We start from the raw sequence: 17,501 nt of genomic DNA on the forward strand, positions 1-17,501 counted from the left end.
TCTTCAATTTGCTGTGGCTTGGGAAATGTCAGGAGGGAAAGTTTATGAAGTCTCCTACATATGCAGACATCTGGCTAAAGCAAGCAGGCCTGCAGATCAATTTGCTTGACTTGCTTACTTTTTAATCTTTTATCCAAGAACTTCATAAGATCCTGATTATGTACAAAGAAAAACTGTTTCCAACTTCTTTCAGAAATACTGGAAAAGTCATTCAAATTAGCTGGGGATATACCCGATTCAAGGAGCAATCATCTTTATTTTTTAGAGCTAAAGTAGATATCCAAACAAATCTTTATTTAAAAACTCCTATAGGTATCAGTCTTAACATTTTCATAGTTCTCTTACTGCAGTCTCTAGTTAGAAGCATTCTGGTAGGGGGAATAAAGCAAGACCAAATGTGGCAAAACTATGTATGGCCTCTTCCGTTTTAAATTCCAAGAGTGTCCTGTGTTTGGCAGCTGCTTGAAATGGTCCAGCTGGTCTTAGTTGACCAGATGGCTGAAAAGTAAGGAGAAATGTCCTTATATAGGAAATAGGGCATCCCAGTTAATAATGGCTAAAGACAATGCCTCTGGATCCTTGCTTCAAAGAGACAGTTCTGGACCTGTCAGTCATCTGCACAGCTAGGTCATACTAGCTATCCCAGTGTTTGCTTTCACTTCTATAGTCTCAGGGCTGCAGCCACAAATGAGGACTCAAGACACACTTAGGAGTGGCTATAAATCATCTAGCTATAATAAACACTGAGTAAAGGAAAATAATCGTTTAATCTTATTTTGCCATATACAAAGCCTGCCTGATGTCTCGGTCTTCCATCCTCATACTTTACTGATGATGGGAAAGACAACATGCAGTCTTTAGTCTGCCATTAGAGGCTTTATGCTCCAAAGGGTTAAAAGAAGTTATTGCCAGCACAATAGCTTCTTAGGGCTTGGCAGAGATATATGTTTAAAAACCAATTTTATAGCTTCAAAGGGAAAGATACCTATGAAACACATATCATGCTGCTATTTGATTTTCCTCTTGTTTAGAGAAGGGATTGAACTTCTGAAAAATAAAAAATCAAGAACAAAAACACAAAAAGTATTGGTTGGCAGGAAGGTAGGAAATTAACTTGGAATCAATAAACACACATTTCTTACTTGACATGTGTTTAAAATGTGTGAAGCATATTTCAAACGTGCCCAGATTTTCTTCTAGAAAGCCTTATTTTATAAGTGTAGCCCAAATATTATGAGTAGATGACCCCCATTGTCTTGAATGCCCTTTACCTCCTCCTACTTCACCTACTTAATATGCTTAGTTGATTCAGCTCAGCCTCCCTCCTTCAGGCCATTTTCCTAAGTCTGCTCCAGCTCTCTCTACTTCCTTTGCTCACTTCCTCTCTCTTCTCTCCTTTCTTCACCCACCCATTCCTCCCCACTCCACTTATTAGGTTAGGCATCCTACTTCACATATCTTTATATTCTACATTGCTGAATAATCACCATTCCAAATGCCTATCTCTGGCCTAGCAGATTACAAGTTCCTGAAGGTAGGGGTTGTGTTTTATTTATCTTTCACCCCTAGAAGAATTCATGGCACAGATAAAACATTCAATAAGTGTTAGTTGAATAAATGAATGGATGAATCAGCAATTAAATTACACTAGGAATACCCCTTGATTACAAGTATTTTCAACACTGTTCTTTTATTCATTGATTTACTCTTTACTGAGCATGTACTATGAATTAGGGGTTGTGCTGAGGAGTGGGTACACGAACATTTACAAGATCAGTGAAGTTCTTGCCCTCATAGAGATAAAAGTCTAAAATTAAGAATACATATTTATATGTGTAACAGTATGGAAACAGGATATTCTTATTGCCTCAGTATTTTTACTAAAGCCTTACACTAAAGGAGACACTGCACATAGACATGCCAGATGCAGTACTTTCTAGAAGACAGAAAATTCTGTCTAGAGACTATTACGCCCAACACCCTGTAATATTACAGAAAACTAGAAATTTGAAAACATTAGTTGAAGTAATGGAATTTGTGGATTTTGACAGTGCTGTGGCATTCTCCCTATTCTCCTAAAGATGGATAGAGGTGGTTTATACCCACCCCTGTAAGAGAAGAGGCTGCTATCTCTTCCACATGCCATATATTTGGTAAGCTGCTGAATTTCCAACAAGTTACCCCTGGATCAGAGTTCTTAGGAGAATCTCTCATTTGTCCTTAGTCATTTGGGTTTTATATGAAAATGTGAACATCAAAATCTGTTTCTTACCTGAATGAATTTTGAAGGCAGTAAGTTAGCTGGAATATCCATGATAGTAGGGTGAAAGCAGAAACATTAGCAGTTGGTTAAGTAGCATTTCTATCATTTAGCAAGGCAATAATGTACAAGTCCTTAGTGAGCCTAATAAATGGTATGGAAGATAGCCAAATGTGAATCATCTGGAAAACATGTCGACCAGGAGGGCTATCTTCTTGAGGAAGGGGACCTGAGGAGTAATATGTTGTATGGGATATGCTCCTAGGAGGTGTAGCTAAGAAGATAAGACATCACCCAGAGAGTACATTATTCATCTGGAAATGGTGTAGTATGTGGGATGCCAAAGAACTCAAGTTCACCTCAAAAGAAATCCAGCATTTGGGGGCTTGCCATTAGAGAAGGCACTAATAGTATATCACAGCGTCAGTCACATGCGACTTTCCTCCATCTTTCCCATTACCCTCATCCCTCAACAGTGCTGAAGTCAGCAACATTTGAGTTGAGGACAAAAGTCAGAAATGCAGGGGAAGAATTGTGAAGGAGCAGACAATGTGCTCCACATTGCTGTACATTTTCAAGGCAAAAGTCAGGCCTGAGCGTGGGGCAAGGGAAGAAAAGAGCATTGAATTGTACATGAGACTGAAGTTTTATTTCAGATGAGATAATTTTTTAAAAGTCTGATGATAGATTATCCTAAGGTATTTGTCACTGATACTTTAGCTATCTGTTAAATTGAAAAATACACATTTATACATCCCAGGTCTAATAGCATAGCATATAGTAACTGAGAATCTATAGAATCCTCCAGGGGCAGGGAAGACAGAGCCAAGTGAGGGTGTTTAATGGCAGCGAGTGGGGAAAAATTGAGTCATACCTTATTCAGACCCTCTGGAGTTTAACCCATTCAATGAACTATCTGTAAAAAACATACACATGTGTATTTGTGCATACATACATAGTTGCCCCTCGGTATCCACAGGGGATTGGTTCCAGGACCTTTGCAAATATGAAAATCTGTGGATGCTCAAGTCCCTTACATAAAATGGAGTAATATTTGCATATAACTTATACACAACCTCCCATGTACTTTAAATCATCTGTACATTACTTATACCCAATACAATGCAAATGTTTTATAGTTGTTTTGCTGTATTGGTTATTTTAGTTGTATTATTTTTATTGTTTTGTGTTTGTTTTTTAAAAATATTTGTGATCCATAGTTTGTTGAATCTACAGATACAGAATCTGCATATATGGAGGGCCAATTGTATCATATACACACACACATATGACAAACTTTGGTTAATCTCACTGAAAGTACAACTATAAGTGAATAATGAGCCATCCAAAGAATAGGACATCTTCTATTCATAAGGCCCTTTATGCATTTTCTAAAATAACCTCTCATTCCATGGAACAGTCTTTTCTGCTACATTATGGACAGGGAATAGTAATAATAAAATTAACCAGAATGAGTTGAGTACCAACTTTGTAGAAAAACTGAGCTAAACAATTTATATAGGTAGTGGTTCATCTCATCCTCATTTAATTTTTTAAGGGGTAGATAATAATGTTCTCATTTTAGAAATGATGAAACAAGCTTAGAGAGGTTGAGCAAAGTAAAGGCTCTAAGATTTAGATCAAGGCCTGCCTATATTTTGAAATATGTCTTTGTTCATATATTTTTAACTTCCCGAAGTCTGCTTGAGAACTTTTGGAAAAAAGGGACATACTCTAGAGAAATTCCAGTCCTTTATACTACATGTCATATTATTATGAGATTCTTCTGTATATTAAATCTCAAATACTTTCTGTATAACTTTTACCCACAGATTCTGCTTCAAGTCTAATCTACTAGGTTGAGGCAAAAGTAATTGCGATTTTTGCCATTACTGTTAATGACAAAAATGACAATTACTTTTGCACTAACCTAGTATCTTCAACATGGCCTCTCATGGGAGAACATGGATGCTCATTAATTTATCCATTCAACGAGAATTTTTTGATCATCTGTTCTAAGCCACATACTGTTCTAGGTATTGAAGTTAACAGAGTGAACAAGACAAAGTTCTTGCCTGCATGGAACATATATCCCATCAAACATCTTCTTGTAGGTCTTCCCTCATTCACTCTAAACATCCCCAGTCCCTTCTTTTTTGCATTGAAAATTTTTTAAAATTAAAAATTATATATATATATATGTGTGTGTATGTGTGTGTGTATGTGTGTGTGTGTGTGTATGTGTGTGTGTATGTGTGTGTGTGTGTGTGTATATATATATATATGTCATCCAGAACACAGTGGGATAGAGATACCCTTATGCAAATGTATTTGTAATTATCATACTTACAAAACCAAAAAACAAAACTCTAAATATCTAAGGTGGTGTAAGTTTGATATCAGTTTTCTGTGTGTGCATGTGAGTGGGCTTGCCCACAAATGCACATAGAAAAAAGACTGAAAGGAAATACACCAAAGTCTTAACCACGGTTATTTAGTGGTTGGTTAACATTAATGATATTTTCTGTGTTTTCTATCTTTTCTATAACAAACATCTTAAAGTGTAATGTGCATGTATACTCTGTACAGAGCATTGAAGGAGGCCCCACAGTAACTGTACAATCACCACAGTGGAGCATCTGTTCAGGGATTGCAGTGTTTATAAATTAAAAAGAGTATTTACATGTATGTACATGTATAAGTAACTGTATGACCAATTCTTTATTTTCCACGACTCACTTTTTATCCCATGTTTGTTTCACACCATCATCCACATAAGTTACATTTTCTCATGGTCAGTTGAAAGCCAACCATGTTTAATAACAGCATAAGAAAAGTACATGGAGGAAGATGAATCTAATGGTGGCAAAAGGATAATCACCATGAGTTCAGAGCCAAGTATAAAATGATTTTTGATTATACTCTCTTTTGGTTTATCTGAGTTCCTGATTGCCTCTACATACAAAGATCACTGATCAGTGAACATTTATTTAGTAATAGTTTTGACCATTGATGCAAAATCATAATAGCTTTATGGAATGAATTATGAATTTTTAAAAACTCAAACTCCCATTTTGAAGATAAATAACTACTCTTTTCATAGAAATGAACAGCTGGAGGCTAAACGTGTTATATTTTGACATTATATGCTCATAATTTGTCACCAGTACTTTAGCTGTCTATTAAATTGTAAAATATATGTTTGTGCGTCCTGAGGTTTAATGGAATGGCTAAGAACTAATAAGAAATAAGCAAATGAACCTGTTTCGGAGGGACACAGAGTGGATTAGAAGTGCTATTAGGTAAAATTGATTTTTGATTGTATAAGTAAAAAAAGCTGTTATTATTTCTGACAACTATATTCCAATAGAAAAACAGTACAGGTACATTCTACCATTTACTGTTCTAGAAGATAAAAAAAGTATTAGAGATATCTCCATTCTTTTCTCTATGAGCATATAAAATCTAATATTTACCTTTGGAGGCATGGGAGTTAAGAAGTTGTGTAACTATTTCTCCAATATTCAGCCCACCTCTATTATAACCACAGACCTCTTCCATATGTCATCTTATCTTCTGGACATGGGAGATAATGTGGAACATGATCTAACATTTCTCATTATGTCAAATTCAGCACAACCAAATATAAACTCAAGCCAGCAAAAATATGGGATTACATTTCAATTATTTTCCAGAAATGGATTTTGGAGACACTGCTCAGCCAGTGTGAGACAATGTACACTGAATCCTAAATTGAACTCATACTTCTGGAAACTTGAAGCCAATGGCTCAGTGTACTCAGTGGAATGGAGAAGCACACAAAGTCACACTTACAGGGTGCTGGAGCATTTCACAAGTGGGACATTTATCATTACTTGCTTAAGCAATACTTACAAATGCAGATGGCCTGCTTTATATAAAAATAGATTACACAGCTACTTATGGATTATCATTTAAGGTGCTACAAAATGTCTATATGTCCCTGATATTGATCCCACACTCCTCTGCCACCATACCACAGTTCCAGGAATTTTCACCATTTTGGATGACTCTACTGTTCCTTCTCTAGGTAACTGTGTCACTCAAAAATAGTAGCATATCAGCCATTAAAGGAAATTAAAGCATAGCAATATTTCATATATCAGATTGCTGAACCCTAATATTGTATATTTATTTCTTACATATATTCATTGATACTGCTCTTCTGTGTCAATTTCTAGGAGCCTAATTCAAATTTTTATTACTATAAATGACTTCATTGAACATATGAATTGCAATAGCTTCACCAATAAATACTTGCAAACATGGCACAAATTGCATTAGTCTTATTCCAATTCTTGTAAGCTTCATGGCTCATAAACAACCGAGGTCAAAAGCACTCAAGGTCTTCCTAGAATCTTTAAGCTATGTTTCTGCCTCTACTCATTTCTCTTCCCTCTCAATACTAATTTCCCTTTCCTCTAAATGATATGTTTTTGAGGGTTCCCCATGTTTCCAGAGCCCTGATTCTCTCAAACTCAGCTTTTTGTCCTCTTACTGCATTCATATCTATGACAATGCCATAGGATGGCCAGTGTTTCTGTCTTCACAGAACTGTCCAGCCCACAAGACCTTTTGGAACATTTGGACCAAAACCATCTGTTGTCAAGCAAGATTTCTTACCTTTGGCAGAGATGCCCTGGAGCCTGAACTCTGGGTGGTCATCGTTAAGACTGTGGTGATGCCCAGTGCAACCCTGGCAGGGGCTGCATCCATGTTTATCCAAAAGGAAACCCAGGACAAAATTACTATAAGCAGGCTTGGGATGTACATCTGGATCAAATAATATCCCATTTGGCGTTCCAGGTGAAACTTGACCTCAATGCAGGTAAACTTTCCTAGAAGGAGGAAATGATCATTTAAAGTTCAGTTTGAATTTATATTTCCAATTCCATTATCCCACGTTGTTAAAAAAAAAAAAAAAAAAAAAAAAAGACTACCGCAGACAGATTTGGAAGATTGCACAAAATGTTCACCCTATGTAACCAATTCAACTCTTCTCCAACTGAACCAGTAATAGAAATAATTACTGTGAAATAATAGTGATAATAATAGTGTGAGAATGTGTGATCTAGAGTCACTGGACCAAAACCATAAGATATATTCAATTTTTAAAATCTGTGCTTGCTGCAGCTTGATTGTTTCAGACAGAGCTTCAAAGTATGCAAGACTGACAGAAAATGACTGGTGGAAATAAAATATTCAAATTTTGTGGGGTTATATGTAATATATGGCATATATGTTAATAGCATATACATATAGCATATACTATATAGCATATAATACATAACGCATGACATACACTATGTAATAGTTGAAGCCATTCCCTCCAAAGTAGTACAGTTTACATAAAACTACAAAGTACTTAAAGAACTGTGTATCTATCATTGTGTTATTAATTGCAAGAGAAAAATGTACATTTGTATAAGCCAGTGTATAATCTACTCATTGTAAAAATTTCCTAGCCTTCTGAGTAATTGCTTCAGGACATTTAGCATATGCCTAGGAACTATGTACAGTGTTTCTTTACCTGTAAAGAGGAGTTCATATAAAGATATTAAAACTTTTACCATTTAAGAGATAGATACGGCTATATCTTCTCACTTTTTTCTTCTTAATTGAGTTGGAGTTAGAACTCCAGAAGGTAATTTTGCTTAGTCCATACAGATTACAAGATTTACAAGATATAGGGCCAGAAAAAAAAAACAAAAAACCTTGGAATCAGGTTTTGGTTATTTCCTAAGGCGTCACTGTTGACTGCTGGAATAAGTGTGCATAAACTATTTTCCTCAGCAAGGGACCTAGACCAGTCACTGGACAAACCATCATGTCTTCATTGTCTCTTCATGATCAGCTAGCATGGTATTGAACACCATGTTTTTTCTTGGGAAAAACCATCAACTTTTCTGGACAGGTATTCCAGATAACAACAGATGCCTGTTTGTTGCTATCACCTCGAGTTTTCCCTTCACCAACTGCCCCACAACCCCATGTGTCTGTCAGCACTACTGATAACACATGACTTTAGAGCCAGCTGAATTCCTGCCAGTTGACTTTCATCCAAACTTCTATTGCTATCCAGGACTGAATAGCACAACAGCTCTATTTCTGGGTTTACAAACACCTATGTTATTGTCCCTCTTTTCCACTACACACTAAGGCAGTTAGGCAGGGGGTGCAAATTGACCTAAGGATCCAATGGCAAGAGTGGATGCCAGAAAGGAGACAGAATTCATGTTTTCTGCACCCCTAATGAAGTTTTCTACAACTTTTCTTAGACTCATTTAACAACAGATGGTCAGCTAGAGAACAGAAAAATATCCTACATCCTCTATCCTTCTCTCTATATTATGGAGGAATAACCTCTTGTGTTTGCTGACCTGTTCCAGAGAGTATAGGAATCTTATCTGTTGAGAGAGTTTTGAGATAAATCAGGTCCATGCCACATACGTCTATTTGCCTGGTAAATATGCAGCAATTAAAGTAAGAGATACATACTCCAAGCTGCAAATGGAGTTTACTTGTATTTAACAGCTAAAACAACAAACAAACAAACAAACAAACAAACAAAAAATTTACCGGTGTTGTAGTGCTTTGTGCAGTAGCCAAGTTCCTTCTCTTCTTTCAAAATAAACTGGGGCAGGGTCAGTCCTTCTGCAACTTGCACTGGGCCATCGCTTAACCACTCAAATATGAGGTCATTCATCGTGTACCCAACTGAAGTAAAGAAATCATAGTGAAAATTGAAGGTGGCTTTCCAAGAAAGCTTGAAAGTCTATCCGTGTAAAGAAACACAAGGAAACGATCTAAAGCAGACATATGTTCAGTCGATTCAAGAGCATTCTTAATAAGAGAGCTGCAATCATCACTACAACTCTATGTCATTGGAGCCAAAGAAATTTAAGACAGAAAGCTATTTATAGATGGGTTTTTTTTTTCTGTTTAATTAGAGAATGAAATCTAAAAGTCTATTTGTTTCTGCCTTTTTATTCACTAACTCTTTCTGAAGAACAAACAAGTAAACAAACATAAAAATCCTTTGAAGATTTTTATTTGCAAGAGCTGAATCTTTTGCAATCCAATAAGACAATCCAACTCACAGTGCCAGTCTTAGTACTTCAAATGAAAACCATTCTTTTTTTAATGAGAATGAATTCATCACAGGCCTGCATAAAACATTCCCATTGCAGACTTGGTCCTTTTCCTAGGGTCTATTAGCTTTGCATTCAGAAGGCTTATGTTAATGTCCTTCTACTTTAGCAAATGGAGAAGAATATAGGCAGGTAACCTAAGAGGAAATTGTGCAATATGCAAATTAAGAATATTCATTTGTGCTAGTGTCTTGCTAAATAGGCCCACTCATCACAATTATTAATATGAAGTAAAACAGATTCCCTCTTAGGAAAGATCATATTGTTATATGACTCGAACCATCCAAAGTAAGATTGTTATCAGTTTGGTAATCAAAAGTTAGCTCTCAGTCTCCAAGCTCCTGCTAGCTAGGTCATTATCTGTCAATTGTTTCTGGATTTTTCTCTACCCTAGAAATGAAGCCTACTCTTCTTTCATGAACCATTTCTCTACCTTCTCCCTTTGTGTGTAATATTTGAATTTTTCAAATAAGAGTGATGGGGACAGAGGATATTAGGTGAGGTCTTGGCTGGCCAAAAGCCTCAGCATGTTTTTTTCTTAAGTTTACAGATTCTTATTCTTATTTACTGCAAGATAATGACTCACCAAAGCTACCCAGAAATCAATGGCAAGTTTAGTTGTAATCTACTTTCCTCTTTCTTTGAACTACCTTTTAAACATAAAGCCAAAAAAAAAAAATAGTAAGAACATGGAAAGTAAGGAGATACAAAGAGGCCCTATAAAAGCATTGATGGTCCACAAAGAGAATGGCAAACCCTATCTCTTCCACTGCAACTCTGTATGAGTACACCTTGGAAACCTCCAATAAATAATCTAAGCTTACAAAATACCCCATGTTATTATTGGCTGATGAGCTTCTCATTGGCCACCATAATAAAAGTACTTGACAGGCACCTGAAGCCCTAGCATGGGGAAGACAGCAGAGGTAAAATCATGGGGATGAAGAAAGTAATATTGGGGTAGAAAAGGGAAAAAAATAAAAATTCCCACCCTTCACATACAAAGTTAGTGGTAGTAACATCATGTTTCTTTGATTTCATTATTTCTAGGTCATGCTAGGACTCAGCATATTTACTAATTCAAATGTTGTAAGCCTTAGATGAGCATCCGTTGACAGCTATGGCTACTGTTTTACAGAGAAAATAAAAGTGTTGAGTTGAGGCAGGGGAGATTGTGGAGCAGGAAAGAAGACACAAAGAAGCAGTCATTATGTAAGGAAACGTTTTTCTCAACTTTCTTCTCAAGAGAAGTAGTGAATAGGGAAAAAATGAATACATAAAGCCTATTTTAAATCAGACATTTTCATTTTATCTAAGACAACTTCTTAAAATAAAGAGGTTTCATCATTTTGTTTATTTCTGTGGGATGTTTCAAGGGAAATTTATAGTGATTTTAAATGATCACAATGAAACCAACCCCGTCACTACCTCTTTCTAAGTAATAGATAAGTCTTTTTACACATATTATTTTTCTAAACCAAGAAGTTAAAAGTATTTGCTTGCCCCTGTCTCATTAAATCTCCTAACATCCCTGTAGGTCAGTGGCACTTATTATTCTCTGTACTTTACAAACTGAGAAACTGATAGACAAAGCCAGAAAGAATTTCATGTCTGTTAACTGAAAATCCTGTTACCTTGGGGGCATCAGCAACTTATGGTCGCACATATCAAAGATTTTAGTGGCATCAGGGTTAGGTCATAAAATGGACAAAGTAGATAGCCTTTTTCTACTTGCTTCACCATGCTTTTGTGTATCCACTGCTTATCTACGAGAAATGCCTCTTATTCTATCTTATTCCATCTCATCTCATTCCCCTCATTCTTGCATTCTCCTCTGGCTGTGGACCTTATGTCTTGATCTCAAAACAATTATCCCTTCCTGCCTGAATTCCTTTTGGGGTGATGGTCTATATGGGCATAAGATGGAAAGAAATTCAATTTTCTGGTTAAAGAGTGATTCACTATAAAGGTTTAATGACTAAAAATTTTAATTTTCCCAGGAGACATTTTCATTTCAAAGAAAAGCTTACTAAATCAAGTGGTTTTTTTTTTTTTTTTTTTTTTTTTTGAGAAAAGGCAAGTTATTTGGCATTTTACTTTGAAAGGTTGTCTATGCTGTACTGATAATGAGATTTTGTATCACACACACACACACACACACACACACACACATATGCACACACACACTTTGGTTTGTCTTTCCATAGGACACTGGGGGTTGGTCAGTAGATAGGGAATGAGTCGTAAAGGTCCATTCTCTTTAATGACATACTAAAAGAACCAGATCATTAGTTAAAACAAGCAGGGAATCATTTCAACAGTGGTGACTTACAACTCTCCAGCTGCATTGTACAGGTCTGGACATCCATCGGAAAGTTCTTCAAGTCCATGGGACAGGATAAGGTCAAAGTGAGTCTTAGCAAACAAACAAACAAAAAATTAAAAACTAGTTTTAAATCTATGAAGTCCAATTGTTGAGAAACAAAATACATTTGGCACGAAGCAAAGTGACACTGATTCAAATAATGAAATCTAAGCTCCAACTCAGGGCAGTGCTTTTTGTTTTTAAAATGAAGAGCAGTGATTGTTAAATTTTTTTAAATATCGTAGTATTTTACCACAACCTCTTACTCTCTATTTTTCATCTTCCACACTCTGACTCTCCTTCCTTCCCTAACAATGGTGCTGTTCTCAACATTGTACTAGAATAAACAAGACCACTGAGATATAATGTAACAAGAACAATAGGCTCTTACTCACACTAATGTCCAAAAAATATAAAGTTTATACTGTTTTAGAATTATAGTTTGGAATTCGTTTCAAGGACAAAAATGATATAATAAGTAAAACTGATTGTGATAAGTGCTGGTTCTTCTTACATCAAATGGGCAAATGTTTAAGTCCACAGTCATCCCATTTACTACATGGATGGGTTAACAATATATTGTAGCATTCATTCTAGAATTTTTATAATTCTGGAGCAAATAGTTCTTGAGCTAGAAAAACCCATTTCAAGATGATGGTTTAGTTAAATCCCACATATTTATCTTTGTTTTTATTGCATTTGTTTTTGGGTTCTTGGTCGTGAAATCCTTGCCTAAGCCAATGTCTATAAGGGTTTTTTTCAATGTTATCTTCTAGAATTTTTATAGTTTTAGGTTTTAGATTTAAGTCATTAATCCATCTTGAGTTGATTTTTGTATAAGGTGAGAGATGTGGATCCAGTTTCATTCTCCTACATGTGGCTAGCCAATTACCCCAACACCATTTATTGAATAGGGCATCCTTTCCCCACTTTATGTTTTCGTTTATTTTGCACAGCAAAAGGAACAGTCAGCAAAGTAAACAAACAACCCACAGAGTGGGAGAAAATCTTCACAATCTATACATCTGACAAAGGGCTACTATTCAGACCCTACAATAAACTCAAACAAATTAGCAAGAAAAAAAAATCCCATCAAAAAGTGGGCTAAGGACATGAATAGACAATTCTTAAAAGAAGATACACAAATGGCCAAAAAAGATATGAAAAAATGCTCAACATCACTAAGGATCAGGATAATACAAATCAAAACCACAATGTGATACCACCTTACTCCTGCAAGAATGGCCATAATAAAAATATCAAAAAGTAATAGATATAGGCATGGATGTGGTGAAAAGGGAACCCTTCTAAAGGGAATGTAAACTAGTACAACCAATATGGAAGACACTGTGGAGATTCCTTAATAGAACTATTATTTGTTCCAGCAATCCCACTACTGGGTATTCACACAGAGAAAAAGAAGTTATTATACGAAAAAGATACTCACACACACGTTTATAGCAGTACAAATTTGCAATTGCGAAAATGTGGAACCAATCCAAATACCCATCAATCAACAGATAAGTGGCATCAGGGTTAGGTCATAAAAAGGACAAAGTGGATAAAGAAACTGTGGTACGTATATATGATGTAATACTATGCAGTCATAAAAAGGAATGAATTGGTGGCATTTGCAGCAACCTGGATGGGATTGGAGACCATTATTCTAAGTGAGGTAAGTCAGGAATGGAAAACTAAATATCATATGTTGTCACTCATAAGTGGGAGCTAAACTATGAGGATGCAAAGGCATAAGAATGATACAATGGACCTTGGGGACTCAGGGGGAAAGGGTGGGAAGGAAGTGAGTGATAAAAGATTATAAATTGGGTTCAGTGTATACTGCTTAGGTGCTGGGTGCACCAAAATCTCACGCATCACCACTAAATAACTTACTCGTGTAACCAAATGCCACTTGTTCTCCAAAACCCTATGGAAATAAAAAAATAAAAAAGAAAAGAAAAAACAAACTACTCATTATCTTACTAAAAAAAAAAAAAAAATGATGGTTTATACATAGTCCTTAGCTCTCTGCACCCAGTAAGGGCTACTCTAGTCCACTTTCCTCTTTTCTTTTTTGAACTCCAGTCAACTCTGGCTGATCCTTATATCATGATATTCATTGAGCTACCATCTCATTTCTACCATTTCCCTTTTTAATCCTTCAGGGAATGATGCACACCTCTTGCTCTCCCATTTTTCTGTATCTCCAAGACTCAAGGAAGGAAATTAGGATTGAGAATTAGTAAATCTTGGTTCCTTCCTAGAACTGCCCCAAACTATCTCTTCTCCCAAACAAGACCTTAAACTTGCTAAATATTGGTTTGTCATCAATCAAATGATGAGGTAGGTAAGCTGATGCTTACTCTCATTTAATCCTAATTCTACAATCCCTATTTTTCTAAAGTTGAGTGCTTCAAATTCTGTTCATCTTATCTCTAACAACTTTTATAGCCAAAGACCCCTTGAATTTCTCGCACTGTTACCTAAACTCTCCTTTGCTGTCATGCTCATTCTTGCTCTGCCTTCCTGGTTCCTTTATCTTTCCTTTCTCTGCTTTACTTTATAATATATCTAAGTAAAATCAAACAAAACAAAATTTAGCACATGTATTTTAAAGAAAAGACAGGTTTGGGATTTGAAGTCAGATTTGACAAAGAATCCATGCTGGCAATCATCGAAATTATTTATAATGATAGGAAAAAGAAAGATAGAAAACAGTACAATGTAAAAACATGTTTTCAGTCTTGAAAATAAACACACCATTATATTAAGATTAGATATTTTTGGTTAGTGGGATGATTCATATTTTGTTTTTATTTTTTATCTTTCATTATCTGAATTGACAAGTATAAATTATTTGAAAATGTCCATAAAAACTATTCATAACAGCTTTCTCATCGTCATATAATTAGTTGTGCCTTTCTTCAAACAGTAACTGAAAGGTAAAATTATAAAATTCCATTTTGTTCAGTAACTTTTTGCTATTACAATCATATCATGATTATTAAAAATTTACCATAAACATACAGCATTTCACATTCATTGCTAAATAAATTAGCTAGCTTCAATGGGCTATTCTGAGAACCCCAACATGCCTCTAAAGGAAAAACTGTGGCTTATAATTCTAAACAACTGACTTAAAAATAACATTTTAGTCAGGAAAGTACTTTTGTCCATTATGCAGTTCATCTACAGATATAGCTAAAAATATACAGGTATTTAGTTTTTGTTTCCCAGCATAAAGACTTTATTGTTTTGGAAACAAAATTTTGTATACATTAATGCCATGAATGCTTTGAAATAAGGACAGCATAAAAGAACCAAAATGATTATTTCTGGTTAAAAGAAAATGACATCTTTTTAAGGGCAAAAAAACCTCAAAAGGGTCTATGAGCTTAAAATTATTATCATAATGAGAATTTTTCTATTTTTTAAAGAAAAAATAAATATTTCATCATACAAAAATATGTTCATTCACAACATGGCTATTATGAATAGTGCTGCAAAAGGATACAAAGCCTCAATTAGACAGAAGGAATTAATTTTTCTTTCTTAGAGATATATGGCATAGCATGGTGAATATAGTAAATAATAATGCATTGTACATTTCAAAAGTGCTAAGAGAGTAAATTTCAAGTGTTCTTACCATAAAAAAAATAAGTATTTTAGGGAGTGGATATGCTAATTTGCTTGATTTAATAACTCCATATTGTATTCATAAATCATAGCATCACTTTGTACCCCATAATCTTATACAACTATAATTTGTTAATTTACAATTCAAAAAATTAAAATTTAAATTAAAAAATGTTCATCATATGAAAATAATTAGATGGCACATGGATAGTTCGTTTCAGTGAATCAAAACCCGAAAATCTGGAAATTTCATTACGATTTTGAAAAGTTTACTTTTAAGAAATTAAAAATAATAAAAGTGAAAATGAACACAGCTTAAATGAACATGTTCTTTTAAGAACATCACAGAATTCAACTATATATTGGTTTGTTATTGGAAGCAACACAACTTTAATATTCCTAATCATAGGCTTGCTGAATTTGATTGTTTTACAAAATGACCTTTTCATATTTCTTGAGGAAACAGAGGTCTCACACACAATTATTGCTGCCTTTGTGGCAGATCTAACTACCCTAGAGGAGCTCAGCATTTTGGGAGTCAAAACTATAAACATCATGGGAGACCCCACTAAGAGAAATTCCTAACAAGCATGATACTATCCCTGAATCTCGTCTCAGCTGAGAACCCAGTGGATAATTTTTTTCTTCTTTGTTTTTCTATTATGTAGAAAATAATAATTCCTTTCTAGATAGGTTTTATATTGGAACCCAATGGGTGCCAATAATTAGGAGGAGAGTTAACAGCTCCTCAGTTTGTTAAATCATGTCATCAGCTGAGCAAATAAAAAGATATTGTAAAGATCTAATCAGTCCCTGCCTGAGCCTCAAAGCTCATAAATTATGACATCTAGTTTACCATGCATCTCAAGGCCTAAAATCTAGGTTTTTCCCTCTACTTATTTTTTTCCTTTTTCATTTTTTTCTACTGTAGTATACATTAAATACAGTAAAACTACACAAATCATAAAATACAGTGCAATTACTTTTTACATCTAATCCACCCATTTAACAAGCTTTCAGATCCAGATTTAGAGCATTCCCATCACCCTAGAATATTTCATTGTGCTCCCAGACAAGAAACTACAAAAGTAAGGGCCGCTACATTTGCTATTCAAAAAGACTATTTTATGATTTTTAATATATGAGTTTTGGGAAAAAAGCAAACTTGTTACTATTTTGTACAGACATGCAGAAATTGTACCAAATAAGGCTAATATGTATATACACAAATCTACTAAAATGTGGACAATTTTTATCTTCTTTGCTCTGGCTTTTCATCCATTTTGGCTGGGTCTCACAGAATTAACTATTTTAGTTGGGAAGTCAGTAGTCTTCCAAACTTGCCTGGAAACTCAGACTTCTCACTGGCAGTCACTGACCAGCATGTCAGATTTGTCCTCTTCCCCCACAATCTGAAATATTAAGGCCATTGCAAATGAAGGCATTGAGCTGAGGCTGCCCCTCTTCCTTTTGATTTTTGTTAACTCATTTCCTGAAGCATTACTGTCCATTCCACCACTGTGCATTCAGGGCACCCCTGCTCCTGTTTACACAAGGGAAGGAGTAAAATTCCTTCACAGAGGCCCTGCTTCTTTACTGAAAGTAAGAAGGCTGAGCAAGCATTCCAATTTTAAAGGCGAATAAAACAAAGGAAGTCCGTCTCCCAAAATCTCACCTTTCCTGCCCCTTCCCTTTTTTACTACTTTCATATTGAGTTCGCCTTGCTCATAAAACCATCTCTTGGGTTTGTACCTCACTTAAAATCTAAATGATGATAGATGCAAACACTGTAAACTATTTCAACTGCCTTTACAGTTTTTGAATCAAATATTGTAACTTTTATATTTTTAATTTATCTTTCTTCCCTACTACAGTGCAAGATTTATAAAGGCGGAACCCCCTCTCCCTTTTACCATCTAAAATAATGCTTAGACCAAAGTAGATATCCAATAAATATTTGTTGAACAAATGAATGAATCAGTATCCTAAAATTTGTGGGAGGACTTCAGGCTTTTATTCTGTGGAAGTGGGAAAGGACAAAGGATTT

The 17,501-nt window shown here is 35.2% G+C and overlaps 1 protein-coding gene across 3 annotated transcripts in view; it reads right to left on the minus strand.

Moving 5' to 3' along the window:
• GLRA2 (glycine receptor alpha 2) overlaps positions 1-17,501 on the minus strand; it is a 210,667-nt gene that overhangs the window by 125,727 nt on the left and 67,439 nt on the right. For all 3 annotated transcript variants that reach the window (XM_012434894.2, XM_012434899.3, XM_012434908.2), the window contains 3 exons: positions 11,783-11,865; positions 8,879-9,016; positions 6,923-7,137 (listed from right to left, as the gene is read on the minus strand). In XM_012434894.2, the coding sequence (XP_012290317.1) occupies positions 6,923-7,137; positions 8,879-9,016; positions 11,783-11,865 (436 nt within the window). The remainder of the gene's footprint in view (positions 1-6,922; positions 7,138-8,878; positions 9,017-11,782; positions 11,866-17,501) is intronic.

This window comes from Aotus nancymaae, unplaced genomic scaffold, assembly GCF_030222135.1.
Source record: "Aotus nancymaae isolate 86718 unplaced genomic scaffold, 86718_ANA_hifiasm-v0.15.2.pri h1tg000058l, whole genome shotgun sequence".
Taxonomy (NCBI): domain Eukaryota; kingdom Metazoa; phylum Chordata; class Mammalia; order Primates; family Aotidae; genus Aotus; species Aotus nancymaae.